Here is a 16,838-nt window from a genome sequence, read left to right on the forward strand (position 1 = left end):
GACGGTTAAATAATGTGATTGTCTCCTGGGTGTGTGTTGGTACTTGCGTTGTTATTTGAGCCTCCCCAGGTCCCTACAGCACTCCTGTTCCCCAAAAGGCTGCCTTCATCCCACACACAGGAGTTCTGCAGCGCGTCCAGGGCTTACACAGCCTGGGTGTCAAGAACAGATCCCCAAATGGATGCTCCCAGTGACATCATACACAGGCCCTGATCAGCACAGGGCTGCCACTGCTTATGTGAGCTTTGCCTCCCCATCTGCCCGCAAATACAGTTGCCCTTAGGTCTTCAGAGTTAGAAGAAACTCTGGGTGGTTCAGTCTAAATTCTGTGCAAGAGGTAACTTTGCCCACTTCCACGTCATCAATTTCTGCACATTTTCCAAGACATACTGTATCCCCCAGGCTTGCCATGTTCTGTTGTCCGAAGCCAAAACTGAAGTCAGGCCTCCTACATGTACATGTTACACACACACATACACACACACACACACGCGCGCGCGCGCGCATCTTTATTCCATGGGGTTTCATGTATGTATACAGTTTCTCTGCCTAGGGACTGCTGACCTCCTTCCTTCCCAAGATGCCCTTCTCTGGGCTTGTTCAGTAGCTCAGGTCTGCTCTGGTTAGGAGATTCTAGGGTGCTGGGTACCCCTAGGGGCCTCCTGCTCTCCTGGGGCTTCCCACCCTCACACAGCATTGCTTGCTCTTGTCTGCCGATTGGAGGTTGAGAGTTACCACAGGGCCTTACCCAACTGGGATGCCCTCCTTACTGAGGGAGGGAGACCACATGTGTTTGTCCAGTCCATCTGTGACCTGTGGATGGGGTGGCTGAATGTTGCCCATTTGCACCCAACACTCACCTCATCCCCACCCCCATCGCCAACACTTCCCTGTGGTGAGTACCAGTCTGCACCACCAGGACAGTTTCTGCTGGAGGGCAAAACCATGGAACTTTGGACCCCAACCATTTTTGATGCTAGGAGCCCCCCCCGACCCCTGTACAGGTGCAAACTCAGTGGAGGTAGAGTTCACCGCAGGTGTAGACTCAGTGTAGGGGGAGAATTTAGTGCAGGTAGACACCCCAGTGCAGATGGAGACCCTAGTGAGGGGCAGACTCAGGGTAGGTGCAGACTCAACACAGATGGAGACAGTTGCAGGTGGAGGCCCCAGTGCAGGAGACAGTGCAGGCAGCAACAGTGTAGATGGAGACAATGCAGGTGCAGACAGTGCAGGTGCAGACAGTGCAGGCGCAGACAGTGCAGGCGCAGACATTGCAGGCGCAGACAGTGCAGGTGCAGACAGTGCAGGCGCAGACATTGCAGGCACAGACATTGCAGGTGCAGAGAGCACAGGTGGAGATAGTGCAGGTGGAGATCCCTCCTGCATCTGAGTGCCCCATTTCTGCCTTTCTGTCTCTCCTGTCAACTACTTAAGTTGTCTTTCCCCACTGCAAAGTAATCAGAATGATCCAGTTGGGGGCAGGATGGCACATGCCTTTAAAAGCATTGGGAGGCAGAGACAAGTAGATCACTGAGTTCAAAGCCAACTTGGTCTACACAAATTCCATGCCCCAGAGCTACATATAGATACCCTGTCTCCAAAACAAACAACCCAGAGCAATGCAGGCCTACAATATCATGAAATCTTTTCTCCTTCTTTGCCTATCGATTCATTTCTTATTCCTCAGCCCCTAAGAGGACTGAAGTGTGTGTGTGTGTGTGTGTGTGTGTACGCACGCGCGTGTGTGTGTGTTGTGGTCATCTCATCTACCCAGTGTCTCCCTGCCTGGCCCCAGAGACGCTCATCCTCCCCACCCACACTCATTCCCAGCAGGGCTGGGCCAGAGCTGAGGTTTGGCCAGGGCTCTCTCTGCAGCTGGTACTAAACCACAGAGGTCACCCATAGAGCACAGAGGGGAGTGTCCCCAAAGGTCACTTTTGCTTTGAACTCCGACAGCTTTTCTCCATGGAAACAATGCCACACCGTTACTCAAATAACTTTTACATTTGGAGTTAGGTCCCCAGGCCAACCCACAACAGGCTATAAAATTACTCTGCCAACCAACCTGATCGGAGAGTTCTGAGCAGCTCCGCCAAGTGGCAGCTGCATGGCAGGTTCACAGCCTCTCCCTGCAGTGGCCTCTCCTTTCTCTCTAGGAACCTTGGGCCTGGCCCTCAGGCAGGGTGGGAGGAGCTGAAGGGCAGAGACTCTGAGCTGGTATTCTGGGGTGGCTCTGGGATTGGCGTGTCCTGACATGTAGGCATGTGGGTGCTGGCAGTGGCTCTGATGGCTTGGGGCAGAGGACATTTCCGTGTGTGTGTGTGTGCACGCGTGCGTGCGCGTGCAAGAAAGAGAGGGGGGGGGATGAAGGAAAGACAGTGGCAAGTGCTCCAAGGTTTTGAGGCTCCACAGTGGTTCTGTCTGGGACAGACCATACCAGCTGCTGTAGGAGGTAACGGATCCAGAAAGATTTCTGTCTCTGAGTTTAACTGAAACCTCAAATTAGAGGGAGACATTGGTGTCACCAGAACAGTCCCAAATAGGACAGAATTGTGGGGAGGATGGTGTCACAGCCACAGCCCACTGTCCTGTTGGTGGGTTAGAAGAGGAAGAGGAATAAAGAGGGGGGGAAGTTGCCAAGCAGCGGTCCCCTGGCCTGTCACACCTTGGCAACTGCTTCTTGGCTTTGGGCATTCCTGATTTATGGTTTAAAAATAATCTTGTAAGCCAGGGGTGGAGGTACATGTCTGCAAATCCAGAACCTGGGGAGGCTGAGTGCTGTAGAAGGCCGCTTATTCCCGGCTGCCCAGACTCGAAATAATCACACAGAAACCACATTATTTGTAATACTGTTTGGCCAATAGCTTAAGCATATTTTTAGCTAGCTCTTATATCCTAAACTAACGTATCTCCATTAATCTGTGTATTGCCACGTGGCTGTGGCTTACCAGCAAAGTTTCAGCATGTCTGTCTCTGGCAACTGCTTCATGGCTTCTCCTTGACTCCGCCTTCTTTCTCCCAGCATTCAGTTTAGTTTTCCCACCTACCTAAGTTCTGCCTTGCACAGGCCTAAGACAATTTCTTTATTAACCAATGGTATTCACAGCATACAGTGGGGAATCCCACATCAGCTGAGGCAGGAGGACTGCTTAGTCTGAGGTTAGCCTGAGCTATGCTGTAAGTTAGAGGGCAGTCTGGCTACAGTATGAACCCTACCACAAACAACGTGAAACAACAGAACAAAACCACGAAGAACACACTTGGGCCGCTGTCGCCTGGAACACTGTCTATCCTAGAAGGCCGGGGCCTTCCCTGCTCTCTGCATTAGGCTAGGTGGAAATGGAGAAAAGGAAGGGAGGGAGGAGCAAGGCTCCAGCTGCCTCCCAAAGACGTTTCTATGTGGTAGGGTAGAGACTCAGGTTTGAGGGGTGTGGCCCCTGTTCCTGTGAGCCTGATAGAGCAGAACTGTGAAAGTCACTGGTCTAAAGGGGGACTGTCAATCCTGCAGGGAGACCCCTTAAAACCCAGGAAGTGGCCGGGCAGTGGTGGTGCACGCCTTTATTCCCAGCACTCAGGAGGCAGAGGCAGGTAGATCTCCATGAGTTCAAAGTCAACCTGTACAGAGAGAGTTCCAGGACAACCAGAGCTACACAGAGAGACCCTGTCTCTAAAAACAAAACACAAAGCAAAACAAAAAACCAAAACAAAAACAGAAAAACAACCAAACAACAACAACAAAAAAGCTCAGAACATGAACAAATCAAAAGCTCCAGGAAGCCCCTGAAGCTGACCAGATTTCCCAGGTCCTTCCCTTCAAGTGCATCTGAGCAGAAAGGACCGCTGGGGGCACTCGGACCCACTGAGCTTCCGGAAGAGACTCCAGCACACCAGGCTGCTGCCAAGCTGTGCCCTGCACCCCAGGTTTCCAGTTTCATGAGCTATCACCCACGCTGGAGTGGGTTCTTGACAGTGTAGCTGTCATTGACTGTAAGAAATCCCGCATCCACACTCCACAGAAACCCCAAAAGACTTAAGCCATTGGTGCCCCAAGTTGGACTTTCTTTGTTGGTTCACTATCTGGGGTGAGGAGGTGTTTATTCACGTCTCGTGGAGAATGGCATCAGACAACACCCTAAATGAAGAATGGGTAGCAGCCCAGACGCAGGAACAAATCAGGTCTTAGCCTCAGTGAAAGGCAACCAAATGGCCCCCTTCCCTTTGCGGAGGTAATCCTGTCAGCCCCTGTTGGTCTGCACTGTTAACCTGTGCCTGAGCTGTCCGAGGCTGTCCCAGGCACAGGAGGTGAGAGAGTGCCTGTCATGTTCCACGATCCCGCAGCTCCTGTGAAGGTCGTGACCCCAGCCTCTTCCGTCTCTGAAGGGCTCAGAAGCCATGAACACTCCAGCAAGTGTGGGGCTCATGGTGACACACTGTCCTGCTGTGTCCACATCTCCTCTTGGAAACCAGGCAGAGGCCGGCTCTTCTTATTGAAGGTTTACTTCAGTCTCAGTGGGATTGCTTCTCTTTTCTTCGAAGACAGAATCTCACTTCGTAGCCCAGGCTGGCATAAAACCTGTAAATGATGTTCCTGCCTCTGCCTCCCAAGGGCTGGGGATTACAGGTAGGCACCAATATGCCTGGCTTAGGATTCTTAAATATTATCTCTGTGTAAAATGTTTTGACTGCAGCGGCAAGTGTGCGCAGACACTGGTGCTACAGCAGACTTAGGAGGAAGGGTCTTGGGATTCCCCTCACCTTGTGAGAGGACCTTGGTTTCAGGCAAAGCTCCTCAGCTTCAGAGGATATGTCAAAGGAGGAGTGTTCCTGTGTGTGTGTGTGTATACATGCACACACGTGCACACTCCTGTGAGTTTACATGCACCAAGTGCATGCAGCTGATGGTGGAGGTCAGAGGGTGGGACTCCCGGAGCTGGAGTTACAGGTGGTTGTCTTCCTCCTGATGTGGCCCTGGGATTCAAACTGAGCCCTCTGCAAGAGCAGGAAGTACTTTTAGCCACTGCGCCATCTCTCCAGCCCCAGGAAGTGAGTCTTTAAATCTTATGCATTTTTTGTCTTAGAGTCTCTATTAATTCCTTTTCTCACACTGTGACCAGAACCCCGAGGAGAAGCTCCTGAGGGAGGAGGGGTTTACCATGCCTCACAGTTCCAAGGGAGTCAGGTCATCACTGTGGAAGGGGCGTGGATACAGCATGAGGCAGCTGGTCATACTGCCTCAGCAGCCAAGAACTAGACAGCAAACAGGAAGTGGACTGGGTTGTAAAACCTTGAGACCAGCCCTCCAGCGCCCCACTTCCTCCAGCAAGGATCCATCGCCTAAAGATTCTGTGAGTCCCAAATAGCACCACCACTTGGAAACTAAGTGTGCAAATACATGAGCCTGTGTGGGACATCTTACATTCACGACCCCATGTGGATATCTCACAATCAAACCACAACAGTGATTCGGTGACATTCGGTGGCTTCTGTGTCTACAGAACTGGGCAGTGTTTGGTAATCTGATTGCTTGGGGCTGGATTCCTCTGTACTTTATCAGCTTGCTAAAGTCTGTTATGCTCTGGGGATTGAGATCCTGGGGGCTGATGAGCCATGAAGAGTTGCTTTACCTCCATCTGCCTTGCGTTCTGCAGTGATTTCATTTCTCCAATTCTCTGGCATCATCTTTGCACCCATTCCCATAAAGCCCACTCAGACAGCCTTAGACAAAGATTATAAACTAGTCTGCCCACTGTGACTGCAATGGAAAAATAAAATGCTGTGGATCCCGAGTGGCTGCAGAGGGCAGTGGGCCATGAGACCACGCTGCAGGTCTCTGAGTGGGGGCAGGCAGTGGGCAGGGGTCTCGAGAGCAGCCTGTCCCAGGCAGGCACAGTTCCCCAAGCGGCTGCAGTAGGCCATGATGGGCAGCAAGTCCCACGAGAAGAGACAGACAGATGGGCATGCCACGAGACCACGTCACAGGTCTCTGAAGGTGGCTGGTCCCAGGCAGGGAGCCACGTGAGTGAGAGACAGAGACATGGATAGGCATGCCATGCAGAGCGAGGTTGGATATTTATTTAGTGGGTTATGGAAGGGAAGGGGAGAAGGGGAGAAGAGCAGAGAGAGAGGCAGGGGGAAGGGGAGAAGTGGGGAGAAGGGAGAGACAGAAGCTGCCTCTTCGAGAGGGAGACAAAAAAGGACAAGACTCAGGCTGGAAGCTGAAGATCAGCTTGCCTCGTGGAGGGGGCCATGGCTTGTCTCTTAAATGGACAGGACAGATCATTACAGTGGCAGCTACTGGGTCATTCTGAGGCCATGTTCGAAGTTAGGCTTTGGATCTGAAATGCTTCCCCAAAGGCTCATGGATCGATGGCTTGGAGCTTTTCAGTGGATTCGCCCTTTGATGGATTTATTTCTGTTCGTATTTGTGTGTGCATGTGTGTATTCACGGATGGCAGAAGAACGTGTACAATCCTTTGGGGCTGAAGTTACAGGGGTGTGGATGCTGGGGACTGAACCGGGGTCCTCTGGAATTCAAGTGCTTGACTTCTGAGCTGTTTCTCCAGCCTCTGCTCTGTTCATGGACTGTCGGGAGCTGGGGGACACCATGGAAGGTGGAACCTGGTCAGAGGAAGAGATCAGTGAGGACATGCCCTTGAAAAATGTCACTAGTTCCCAGACCCCATTGTACATGTGTGTGTGTGTATGTGTGTGCATGTGTCTGTGCGTCTGTGCATCTGTGCATGTGTGCGTGTGTGTGTATGCACACACGTGCATCTGTTTATGACTCAGAATGTCTAAGCAATATGGAGGAAAACATGTCACTGTGATTCTGTCTTCTTCTCCTCTAAGTCCCAGGACAGAGAAATTAAGACCTTGTAAGACAGTGTTGGGGCCTGGAGAGACGGCTCAGGGGTTCAGAGCACTTGTTGCTCTTGCCAAGGACCCAGGTCAGTTCCCAGCACCCACCTGGTGGCTCACAATCATCTATAACTTTAGTTCTAAGGGATCTGATGCCCTCTGCTGGCCTCAGCAGGCACCCGCATGCAGGTGGTGCACAGACACACATGGATACAAGCTTTCACCCTCAAAATAAAACTAAGTAGTTTTTAAAATGGCTGAGTGTAAACTTGTAAGAATAACTTACCTCAGCTTCCTTCCTCAGTGGTGGGAGCCCCACTCTTCCCCATACTCCGTCAGGGGCTGAGCCTGAGAGGAGAGTTCAGGCCTGAGGTGTTCTGACCACAAAGGGACAGACACAGCATCTTACCTGCTCACAGAGATCCTGGAGATCTCGGCTGAGCTGAATGAGGGGATGAACGAAAAGGTATTCAGCTGTGAAGTCCCCTCAGATGGTGAGAGAGCCTCCCATCCCTCCACACCTCCTTTACTGCAAGTTCCCCGAAGAAGCCTGGGGACCTGGGGACCTTGTAGCCTGGTGGTCAGACCCCAGACTGGGGTTTCTTCTCTCCCTACAGGACAACTTTGCTCTGATACCAGTTCCAGTGGCTTCTAGAACTCTCTCCAGTATCACTTTTCTGCCTTTAGCTCTTCTGTAGACAGGAAGGTGTATCAGGGAAAGGCTAGCCCAGTCACCTGCCAGGATTCTAGGCTAGCTCCAACTACCTGCCAGGATTCTAGGCTAGCTCCAACTACCTGCCAGGATTCTAGGCTAGCTCCAACTACCTGCCAGGATTCTAGGCTAGCCCCAGTCATCTGCCTGGATTCTAGGCTAGCCTCAGCCACTTGCTAGGATTCTAGGCTAGCCTCAGCCACCTGCCAGGATTCTAGTCACCTGCGTGGATTCTAGGCTAGCCTCAGCCACTTGCTAGGATTCTAGCCACCTGCCTGGATTCTTCATTTCACATCTTCGGTGTCTGGGCTGAGACTGAGTCTCACTGTGTAGCCCAGGCTGGCCTTGAACCTGCGATCCTCCTGCCTGTGCTGGCATTAGAGGCAGCTCCACACACTTCTCACCCTTCTTGCGCTTCAACTGCATGGCGATGCCCAGCATCAGGAAGAGGAGTCCCAGCACCAGGCCACACACTCCTGTCAGCATCTTGTTTCGGGCAGAGTCAGACCCGACCTCTGGAAAGGAGAATTCAGGGTTTGTGTCCTCTCAGCAGGCACACCACTCCTGACTGCCCTCTGGTAGGGAGCAGGATACCAATACAAAGGTCACCAAGAGGGACACACTGTGGGGAGAATATGTAGAAGGGCCCAGAGATCTAGCCTAGGCTGGTGTCTTCTAATGGGCATGAGTGTGGATTCTGGCAGCTGCCTCTCAAACAAGGACAGACTACAGACAGAATGAGGAAGTCAGGCCCAGTGTGAGGGCGGGGCAGGGGGTGTCTGCCTCCCTAGACTTCTGACAAGGGCAGATCCGCAGGCCAGGGACAGGCTCTCCTCTCAGGCCCCCAGCTCAGAACCAACTTTGGGGGCCTCTAGGAAGTACGGGGACGGTCAAGACCCCACATGCAAACACCTAGAGCAGTATTGGGGACCATGAGCCAGGGTGCTGCCAGCTCTACAGAATGGGGGCCGAGGAGGGTCCCCGGGGTGACTCACTCCACTCCACGGTGACGGGGCTCTGCAGGCTGGGGTGCTCCACGTGGCAGGTGTAGACGTCTCCCCGCTGAGGGGTCATCTCCAGCATGACCAGGATCTGGAAGGTCCAGTCCCCGTTTCGGATCAAGTTGGTGGACACGACCCCGGCAGTTTCCTCTTGGCCATTCCGGAACCAGCGGACTCGAATGCTGCCTGGGTAGAAGTCTGTGGTGTGGCAGACCAGCAGGTCGTGGTGCTTCGGGCTGACCTTCTTGGAGGGTGACACGTGTACCTTAGGCTGAACTAAGAGTGGGAAAGGAGTGGCATGTGAGAGTGTGACTCTGCAGGACACACCTTTGATCCCAGCACTCGGGAGGCAGTGGGTCTCTATGAGTTCGAGGCCAGCCTGGGCTACATAGTGAGTTCCAGGGTTGTTTTTTTGTTTGTTTGTTTGTTTTTTTTACAGTGAGACTCCCACTTTTTCAACTTTTGTCATGGTGAGAAGGATGTAGGATTCATTCAAGTAATTTCTTAAAATTAATTTTTAAAGATTTATTTATGTTATCTTATGTGTATGAACATTTTGCCTGCATGTATGTCTGTGCATGCCTGGTGCCCTGGGAGTTGAGAGGAGTGACGGATCCCTTGGAACTGGAGTTACAGAGGTTCTGAGCCACCATGTGGTTGCTGGGAATTGAACCTGGGTCCTCTGTCAGAGCAGCCAGCGCTCTTACCCACTGGGCCATCTCTCCATCCCTTGAATAATTTCTTGAAGTTAATGTAAGGACAAAAGCATTCGTTGGCTTTCCATTTGATATGTTTTCAAACATTTCAAAAATTCAATTATGTTTACAGGTGTGCTTGTGTGTGGGTTTGTGCACGAGGATGCAGTACCCGAAGAGGCCAGAAATTACAGGTGGTTGTGGCATTGACATGGGTGCTGGAAACCAAACTTGGGCCTTCTGCTAGAGCAGAGCTCGCTCTTAACCGTGGAGCCATCTTTCCAGCCCACCCCAATCTAACACACGAGACAAGTCTCATGGGACTCACAAAACACTCTGTGCATTTTACAGCCGTGGGTCGGTGTAACCTCCAAGACCTTACTACTCACAGCAACGCCTACGAAACAACACTCTGAGCTCCGTGTGTGAGAATCCTCGACCACTCCCAACTTCCTCTTCTGTTTTGTGGGTGCTCAGGAAGTCAGGCATAGAGGGAGGTCTCTGCATGTCTCTCCCCTTGTCCACTCCCCCTGATGCTCAAACTCAGCATCCACGCTGCTGTCCACTCCCTGTGACCTCACAACCCTCCAGAGAGCTGCCGTCCACCCCCTGTGACCTCACAACCCTCCAGAGAGCTGCCGTCCACTCCCTGTGACCTCACAACCCTCCAGAGAGCTGCCGTCCACTCCCTGTGACCTCACAACCCTCCAGAGAACTGCTGCTTTTGGACGCCTGCCACCAGGTTGCTCCCCCTTTAGAGGCTAGAAAACAGCAGCCTGCCATGCTGAAAGGCTGGTGCAGGGGGATTTCCACAGGCAGAGTCCTGGCCCCAAGGCCTTTCGGTTTCTAGTATCTACACCAACACCCTGACAATGGGGGCACGCTCCTGACAATGGGGCACGATCCTCACAATGGGGCACGCTCCTGACAATGGGGGCACGATCCTCACAATGGGGCGCGCTCCTGACAATGGGGGCACGCTCCTGACAATGGGGGCACGATCCTCACAATGGGGCACGCTCCTGACAATGGGGGCATGCTCCTCACAGTGTCCGTTGTCCATTGGCTCTTGGCCTCAGGCCAGGCTGCCCACACTGCTAGAAACTCAAGGAGAGGCCCTTTTAGAGCCACTTGGATCACTTTCATAACTCCACAGTTCTTCATTCAACTCCTTCCCTCCATTTGAATTCCCGGACTTCAAGCTTGTCTGTTTTGTGCCTGTAGTAATACAACTGGCCTCTAGGGGGCGCTATGGCTAAATCTACAGGCCTAAGGGACTTTCTACTTTAAAAAACATATTCATGAAGACAAGAGATTTCCCATGTCTTATGGCTGCATGCTGAATGGTCACTGAGCATCTATATGATTGTTTCTAGAATCTTCTCAGTTACCCACACTAGACACCTAGTCCAGATGGGTGCAGCGATGCACTCCTGTGAATCCAAGCATTCCCGAGGCAAAAAGGAGGAAAACCCCATAACTTTGGGACAGTCCGAGTTACAGAGATCCTTTCTCAAGGGGGAGTGGGATGGAGATGGCTCAGCAGTGAAGAGCACCGGCTACTGTCCCAGAGGACTCAGGTTCAATCCCCAGCACCCATATGGCAGCTCACAACTGGAACTCCAGTTCCAAGGGATCTGATAGCCTCTTCTGGCCTCCTCGGTCACCAACATATACAGATACCATGTGCACAGACAGACAGACAGACACGCCAGCAAAAAAACCTGCACACATAAATTTTTTTTTTAAAGAAAAGAAAGAAATTTCATAACTCTTGCTCATTTTGTTTTGTTTTTATTGATTATTTGGTTATTTATTTTGAGTAATTTTAAGATTAAACTACACAGGTCTTTCCTCTCATAATTAACGCCGTCATTACTATTGCTAGGATGTTAATTCCTTATCCACTACTCCAGCCTTTCCTCTTCCCGGCTCACTTAGCACTCTGACACCGCTGCTTCCACAACGGTTCCGTGTGGGGCGCCCGGCCACAATCCTAGGCCTTTCTTGAGTCTGGTGGGTGGTGAGTTCTAGTCCAGCTTGGGTTACACAGTGAGCCGGTCTCAACAGCCCCACACAGGGTCTGCCAGCACCTAGCACCGTCCCTTCTGGGACTCTAACACAATCGTTCAGACCTCAGCGCCGCCAAGTGTGGATCTGGGCGGTCCGGAGCAGAGCGAGTCTGGGACACTCTGGGGTGATTCACCCAGGGCTCTCTGCATGCTGGCAACCGAGCACACTGAAGGAAAGGGTGCCAGCCTGCAGTTGAGGGCAGCCCCATAGCTCAGGTCACTGTTCCGATTCCCTCCCAGTCTGTCCGGGTTCTCACTCGTTCCTGGGAGTCAGGGCTTAGCCGATGGCTAGGAGTCCCGATTTCTAAAGAGAGTATTAAAGGCATGTCCCCCCACACTCTCCCCTGTGCCTGCGGAAGGCTCCCCACTTCTCCTCAGGTTTCCTCGGGATGCTTACCAGGCTCCTTCACTCCAAAAGCTGAGGGGCTAGGAGGCAGGGCTCTTTTCTCCCAGCCTTGCGGAGTCCGGCACACCTCATCTTTCTCCCTGATTCTGTGACCGCCCTGTCTACCCCCTGTCAGCTCTCTCTGATTTCCCGACCCCTCAGCTTCTGCCGACTTCCGACTGTTGGCCCCGTTGTCTGTTATCCTGTATACCTGTGACACTTCTCTGCCCCGGGTTTGCTTCACTTCCCGGTCTCCTCACAGGGACTGCCCTTAGTCAGCACCGGGTCTGCTGTCCCCTGGACTCAGCTTTATTCTCGTTACTGATTGGTCTCCCTAGATGACCTCACCCGGCAGACCCTCCTACATCTGTCCTTGAGGCCTGAGTCCCCAAGTGCCCCCGTGTCCGCTGCACACGGCCTGTGCTGCTGGGAGGTGGCACTTGATGCCCATCTCCCCACAGTCCCCTGCGATTGTCCATGGCCCGGCTCCCTTCACCCCACAGCCTGCTGGTTACGGACAGCGACAACGCTCTTGACATTGCCTGTTCCCACCTCTGTTCATAATCTTGCTCTGGCCCCTTTCCCCCAAGGCTCCCCCTGCTCCCACCCGGTCAGTCCCCCGGGGCTGCTGCTGCAGCTCCCGCCTGGATTTGTTCTCCACCCGGACCTCACCTTGGCGCTTCACAGTGAAGGCTTGGTTCAGCTCGTAGTTGTGTCTGCACACCGTGTCCACCTCGGCCCTCCGTCGCTCCATATAGTCCTTCTGGCTGTTCCAGGATTCGGCCCACGGCCGCCCCATGGCGGTGAGCGCGCGGAACTCGCCCACGGTGCTATCGAAGCGCATGAACTCCTCGCGGTCAAAGATGCATCTCATGATGTAGCGCTGCGTCCCGTTGTTCTCCGCGTAGCACTCATGCAGTGCGCGCAGCAGGTGGTTCTCTGCGGGCATCAGAAGCCGAGTCCTGGGGCGCTAGGACCCCGCCCTTTCCCTCTCTCTTTCTCTTCCTCTCTCCTCTTTCTCGCTTCTCTCTCCCACTTTCTCTCATCCCCTTTCTGTCTTTCTCTCTCCCCCCCTCTAGTGCTGCCCGTGTGTGCACGGCTGTGGGGCCATCCATTGGAACTTGGGACACTATCAATGACCACACATTCAAAAAGAAATGATTACGGGGCTTGGATGGAGACTGGGTGGTTAAAAGCACTGCTGCCCCTGCAGAGGACCTGCACCCATATGGTGGCTCACAGCCATCTGGAACGCTAGGCTAGTGCCAGGAGATCAAAGCCTGCGTCTGGTGTCCAGTGGCACCAGGCACACTACTAGCGATGCTCAAACATACATACAGGTAAAAACTCTCTCTCTCTCTCTCTCTCTCTCTCTCTCTCTCTCTCTCTCTCTCACACACACACACACACACACACACACACACAGCCTTTCTCTTCCAGCAGCTCCCTAGGTTTGGCTGCCTCATGGTGAGGTTCACAGGGCATAAAGGGACCCCCTGTTGAGGGACACCAGTACCTGTGGGAAGGGTTGAGCACCGAGAAGGTTACAGTTCTGTGAGCTGCTGGGTGGGGCCACCAGGAGTTCCTAAGAAGTGAGGCTGCACTGCAGGGGAGGGCTTGGGGTCCTGGAAAAGGTGCTGATCCTTCTATCTGTGGGGACTCCTGCCTGACCCGGCCACCTTGGACACAGTTAAATGTCACCTCCACCAGGAGCCAGGAGCCTCCCCTTTCCCCTTCTCTTCCCATAGCAAGGTGCTTTCCTGTCTGTGCCAATGTCTTGATTACTCCTGCATGCTGGGAATGCAGAAATAAATCAATAAATATAATATAAAGCATGAAACTTCCTAGTCTAAAAGCTAAGGGGCTATTTATTTATTTCACCTTCTGTGACTGACGTGGGAAGACTTGGTCTTAAAAGGTGTGAACTGCCTGTGTAGAAACACCATGAGGAAATTCACCTCTGTGCAGGATAGCTTAAAAAACCAATTAGGGCTTGAGAGATGGATCGGGAGTTAAGAACACTTGATGCACTAGGTGGTGGTGGCACACCCCCTTAATCCCAGCACTAGGGAGGCAGAAGCAGACAGATCTTGGTGAGTTCAAGGCCAGCCTGGTCTACAGAGCGAGTTTCAGGACAGGCTCCAAAGCTACAGAGAAACCCTGTCTCGAAACCCCCTCCCACAAACAAACAAACAAACATATTTGACGCTCTCACAGAGGACTTGGGTCAGTTCCCAGCACCTCTCACAGAGCTGCTCACAACCACCTGTAACTCCAGTTCTAGGGAGTCCAATGCCCTCTTCTGACCTTTGTTGGTACCAGGCACACATATGGTGCACAACAGCATGCAGGCAAAACACCCACACACATAAGTAAATAAAAAATATGAAGTTAGTTTTTTAAAGATCTGGAAAAGCAGCATAGTATCTCTCACATGGAATCCCAGAGCTAAGGATGCAGAGACGGGAAGATTGCCGTAAAACTTGGGGCAACCAGGTCTGGGGGGGAGGGGTGGATATTGCCCTGGATTTTACTCACTGAAAATCACCAGAGCAGAGCCCTATGGGTCCCCTCGTTCCTAGAAGCCGGGTAACTGCTATGAAAGGGGCATGGGAACCCTCCTTCTCTTCCTAGGAGCCGCCAGCAGTGTGGGTCCATTCTGTCTGCCCTGTGCGAGCCTCTGTGGGTCTGTCTGTTCTTACTCAAACGGGGGAAGCGGAGATGGTGTGGTTGTTCATGTTCCACCCCCTGCAAACTACCATCTCAAAGCAATTCCGGCCTTCTTTCTGCGCCCAACAATGGTCTCCAACACAATCCGTCCAGATCAGAAGATTAAACAGACGGTCGCGTTTGTACCACAAGAGGGAGCTCTAAACCATTCATTACTGTGTTTTCTAGCCAGCAGCCTGGGGCCGGGAGCAGCTTGGCGATGTAGGAATGCCTTGAGTCCCATTCCCAGCACTGCAACTAATAAACATGTTAAACTAAACTAAATAAGCTATCGCTTCATTTAAAAGCATATTGTGTGTTGGTTTGGTGGAGTATGCTTGCAATTCCAGCACTGGAGAAACTGAGGCAGGGGCATTGTGGAAAGCTGGAGACCAGCCTGGACTCTCAAAAAACCTTAAGAAACAGAAGATACCAGAAGTTAAAGGCCAAGTCTGCTCCACCCCACAGCTTCTGAGCTGCATGGTTAACACACTGGTGGATAGCCAATCCATTTGACATGAGATGCTTGTTAATTAGTTGACTTTTTCCTATCCTTGTCAGGGGTGACAGAGATGAACTGGAAGGGGGCTAAAGCCAAAGACAGGAGCCCAGAGCCCAGACAAATCAGCACTGTTTGCTGTAGCTACAGACACTGGGAAGCCCCGTGAGGTCAAGAGCAAACAAGCCCGGAGTGCAGGTGCAGGGAGAGACAACTATGGGATGCTCTGGTGTTCCCCGTCACCATAGCAATGCCAGAACAACTGGCTCTTCCTGGTGGGCTCAGAAGGACCTGCCCAGCTGGGCCAGATGACAGGGGAAGGGTGGGAAAATCTAAGGGCACCGTAAGAGCCAGACCCACACTCTGTTCAGAAGTCCTGACCTGTCTCCATGGTAGGCGTCTCTCACTCAGCCCAGAGCTCGGGGCCATCGCTCCCCCTCCCCAGCCACCTGCTGCTCATTGTCTGCCTGTCCCACCCTGCATGCGGGTCTTCTCGTTTTAACTCATTAGTTTTTATTCCTCCTATATAACATGTTTACAAGCAAGGAAAATAGCTTACAAACTTTTCTCTGGCAGTACTTAACCTTTGTAAATGGAAGGTAGCCATGAAGCAGATAGAACTGAACCCATGCAGGGTCTCCCTCCCCAGCTGCTAAGCCCTTTCCCTTGGTGACATCACTCTGACTGCCAGGACCTTAAAGGCACAGCTTCCATAGCCGAGCAGGTCCCTTAGTTGTGTCTCACAGCCTCTGTGACCAGCAAGGACAGATCCTCTCGTCCCCCTCAGCAAATGCACCCGATATCTCAGGAGAAGCCCTGGGCCTCAAGTCCTGGACTCAGGGGTTCAATGCAGTTGTTCCAGAAAAACAGGCAAAACGAAGGCACTGCATTTTAGGTCCATCCCAGGATGAGGTAGCTTAGTGCTTACAGCTCTTCCTGCAGTGCTCAGAGTAAATCTGGAAATGGGAGAGGCTTCCTGGGAAGAGGCGGGTCTTCCGTGAGCAGGCTGTCTGGCCACCTACGCTCAGCTCTCGTGTGTCTGCGCACCTCATCTTGTCCTCCCACAGTTCTCAGCCCACTCCAAGACGAGTGAGGGTCTCGGGAAGTCAGCCTGCACAAGAACACTATTGGGGCAGAGCCTCAGCCCGCCTCGCCTTCTCTCAATTAGTGGTCTAAGGGCACAGGCTCCAGCCCCACCCTGGAGGAGCAGGAGCCATTCACTCTCTCTTAACACTGAGTCAGTCGGGTGACTGAGTTCCTTCGAGGATGTGATGGGGGTGTGGGGAAACCCAGGAGGCGGAGACTTCTGACCTCTCCATAAACCTTGCCCTGTGAACTCATTCTAGAGCTCTGGGCCCGTTGTCAATAAGACATGTATGCCAACCCCCAACACCTCTGCCTGGCTCACTGTGTCTATGCACCCGGGTGTGGGACACACTGCCTGAACAGTGTGGAGGTGAGCCTGCTTTTCTAGCTGGGAAGGAAGGACACGGGCTGTAGGAGAAGCCAGGAGAAGCCCCACGTCTATGAGGGGACGGTCCTGAGCCAGGCCCTCCGGAGTCGCCGCTGTGCTCCGTCTTACCTGGAGGAGCCCCACCCTGGATCCCTCTGCTCAGCAACACCGTCAAAACTGCTATCCAGGGGGCCACAGGGAGCCCCGGGACCATCGTGGAGCTGGAAGGCTGGGTGAGGGGCGGAAATAGTAGCAGGGGATGGAGGACTCCCTAAGCCGGGCTGCCCGGTGAACAGTAGAGACCGTGACTAAAGTTGTCTGCTATGACCCCAGAATCAGACAGAGTCTGAGGAAAGAACCAATCAGGCTTGAGCTTCCTATGAGTCACCAGTCACTGGGCAGATGGCCTGAGAGGCCTGACCACCTAGTGGGTGATGCAGATGAGATGGCATCG

The 16,838-nt window shown here is 52.8% G+C and overlaps 1 protein-coding gene across 2 annotated transcripts; it reads right to left on the reverse strand.

The window, feature by feature from the left end:
- Positions 1-6,067: 6,067 nt before the first annotated feature.
- On the reverse strand, positions 6,068-16,674 carry LOC130890626 (HLA class II histocompatibility antigen, DP beta 1 chain-like). 2 transcript variants are annotated; one of them, XM_057794781.1, is made up of 6 exons: positions 16,514-16,674; positions 12,396-12,662; positions 8,566-8,847; positions 7,975-8,085; positions 7,268-7,300; positions 6,068-6,618 (listed from the first exon to the last, which is right to left on the reverse strand). In XM_057794781.1, the coding sequence occupies exons 1-5, from the start codon at positions 16,596-16,598 to the stop codon at positions 7,272-7,274; spliced, it is 774 nt and encodes a 257-aa protein (XP_057650764.1). In that variant the 5' UTR covers positions 16,599-16,674; the 3' UTR covers positions 6,068-6,618; positions 7,268-7,271. The 2 variants fall into 2 exon arrangements, with proteins under 2 accessions (XP_057650764.1, XP_057650765.1); XM_057794782.1 differs by having other exon boundaries at positions 12,396-12,685; positions 16,514-16,601.
- Between the last annotated feature and the right edge of the window lie 164 nt (positions 16,675-16,838).

The sequence above is a fragment of the Chionomys nivalis genome, chromosome 19 (genome assembly GCF_950005125.1).
Source record: "Chionomys nivalis chromosome 19, mChiNiv1.1, whole genome shotgun sequence".
In the NCBI taxonomy this organism is placed as follows: domain Eukaryota; kingdom Metazoa; phylum Chordata; class Mammalia; order Rodentia; family Cricetidae; genus Chionomys; species Chionomys nivalis.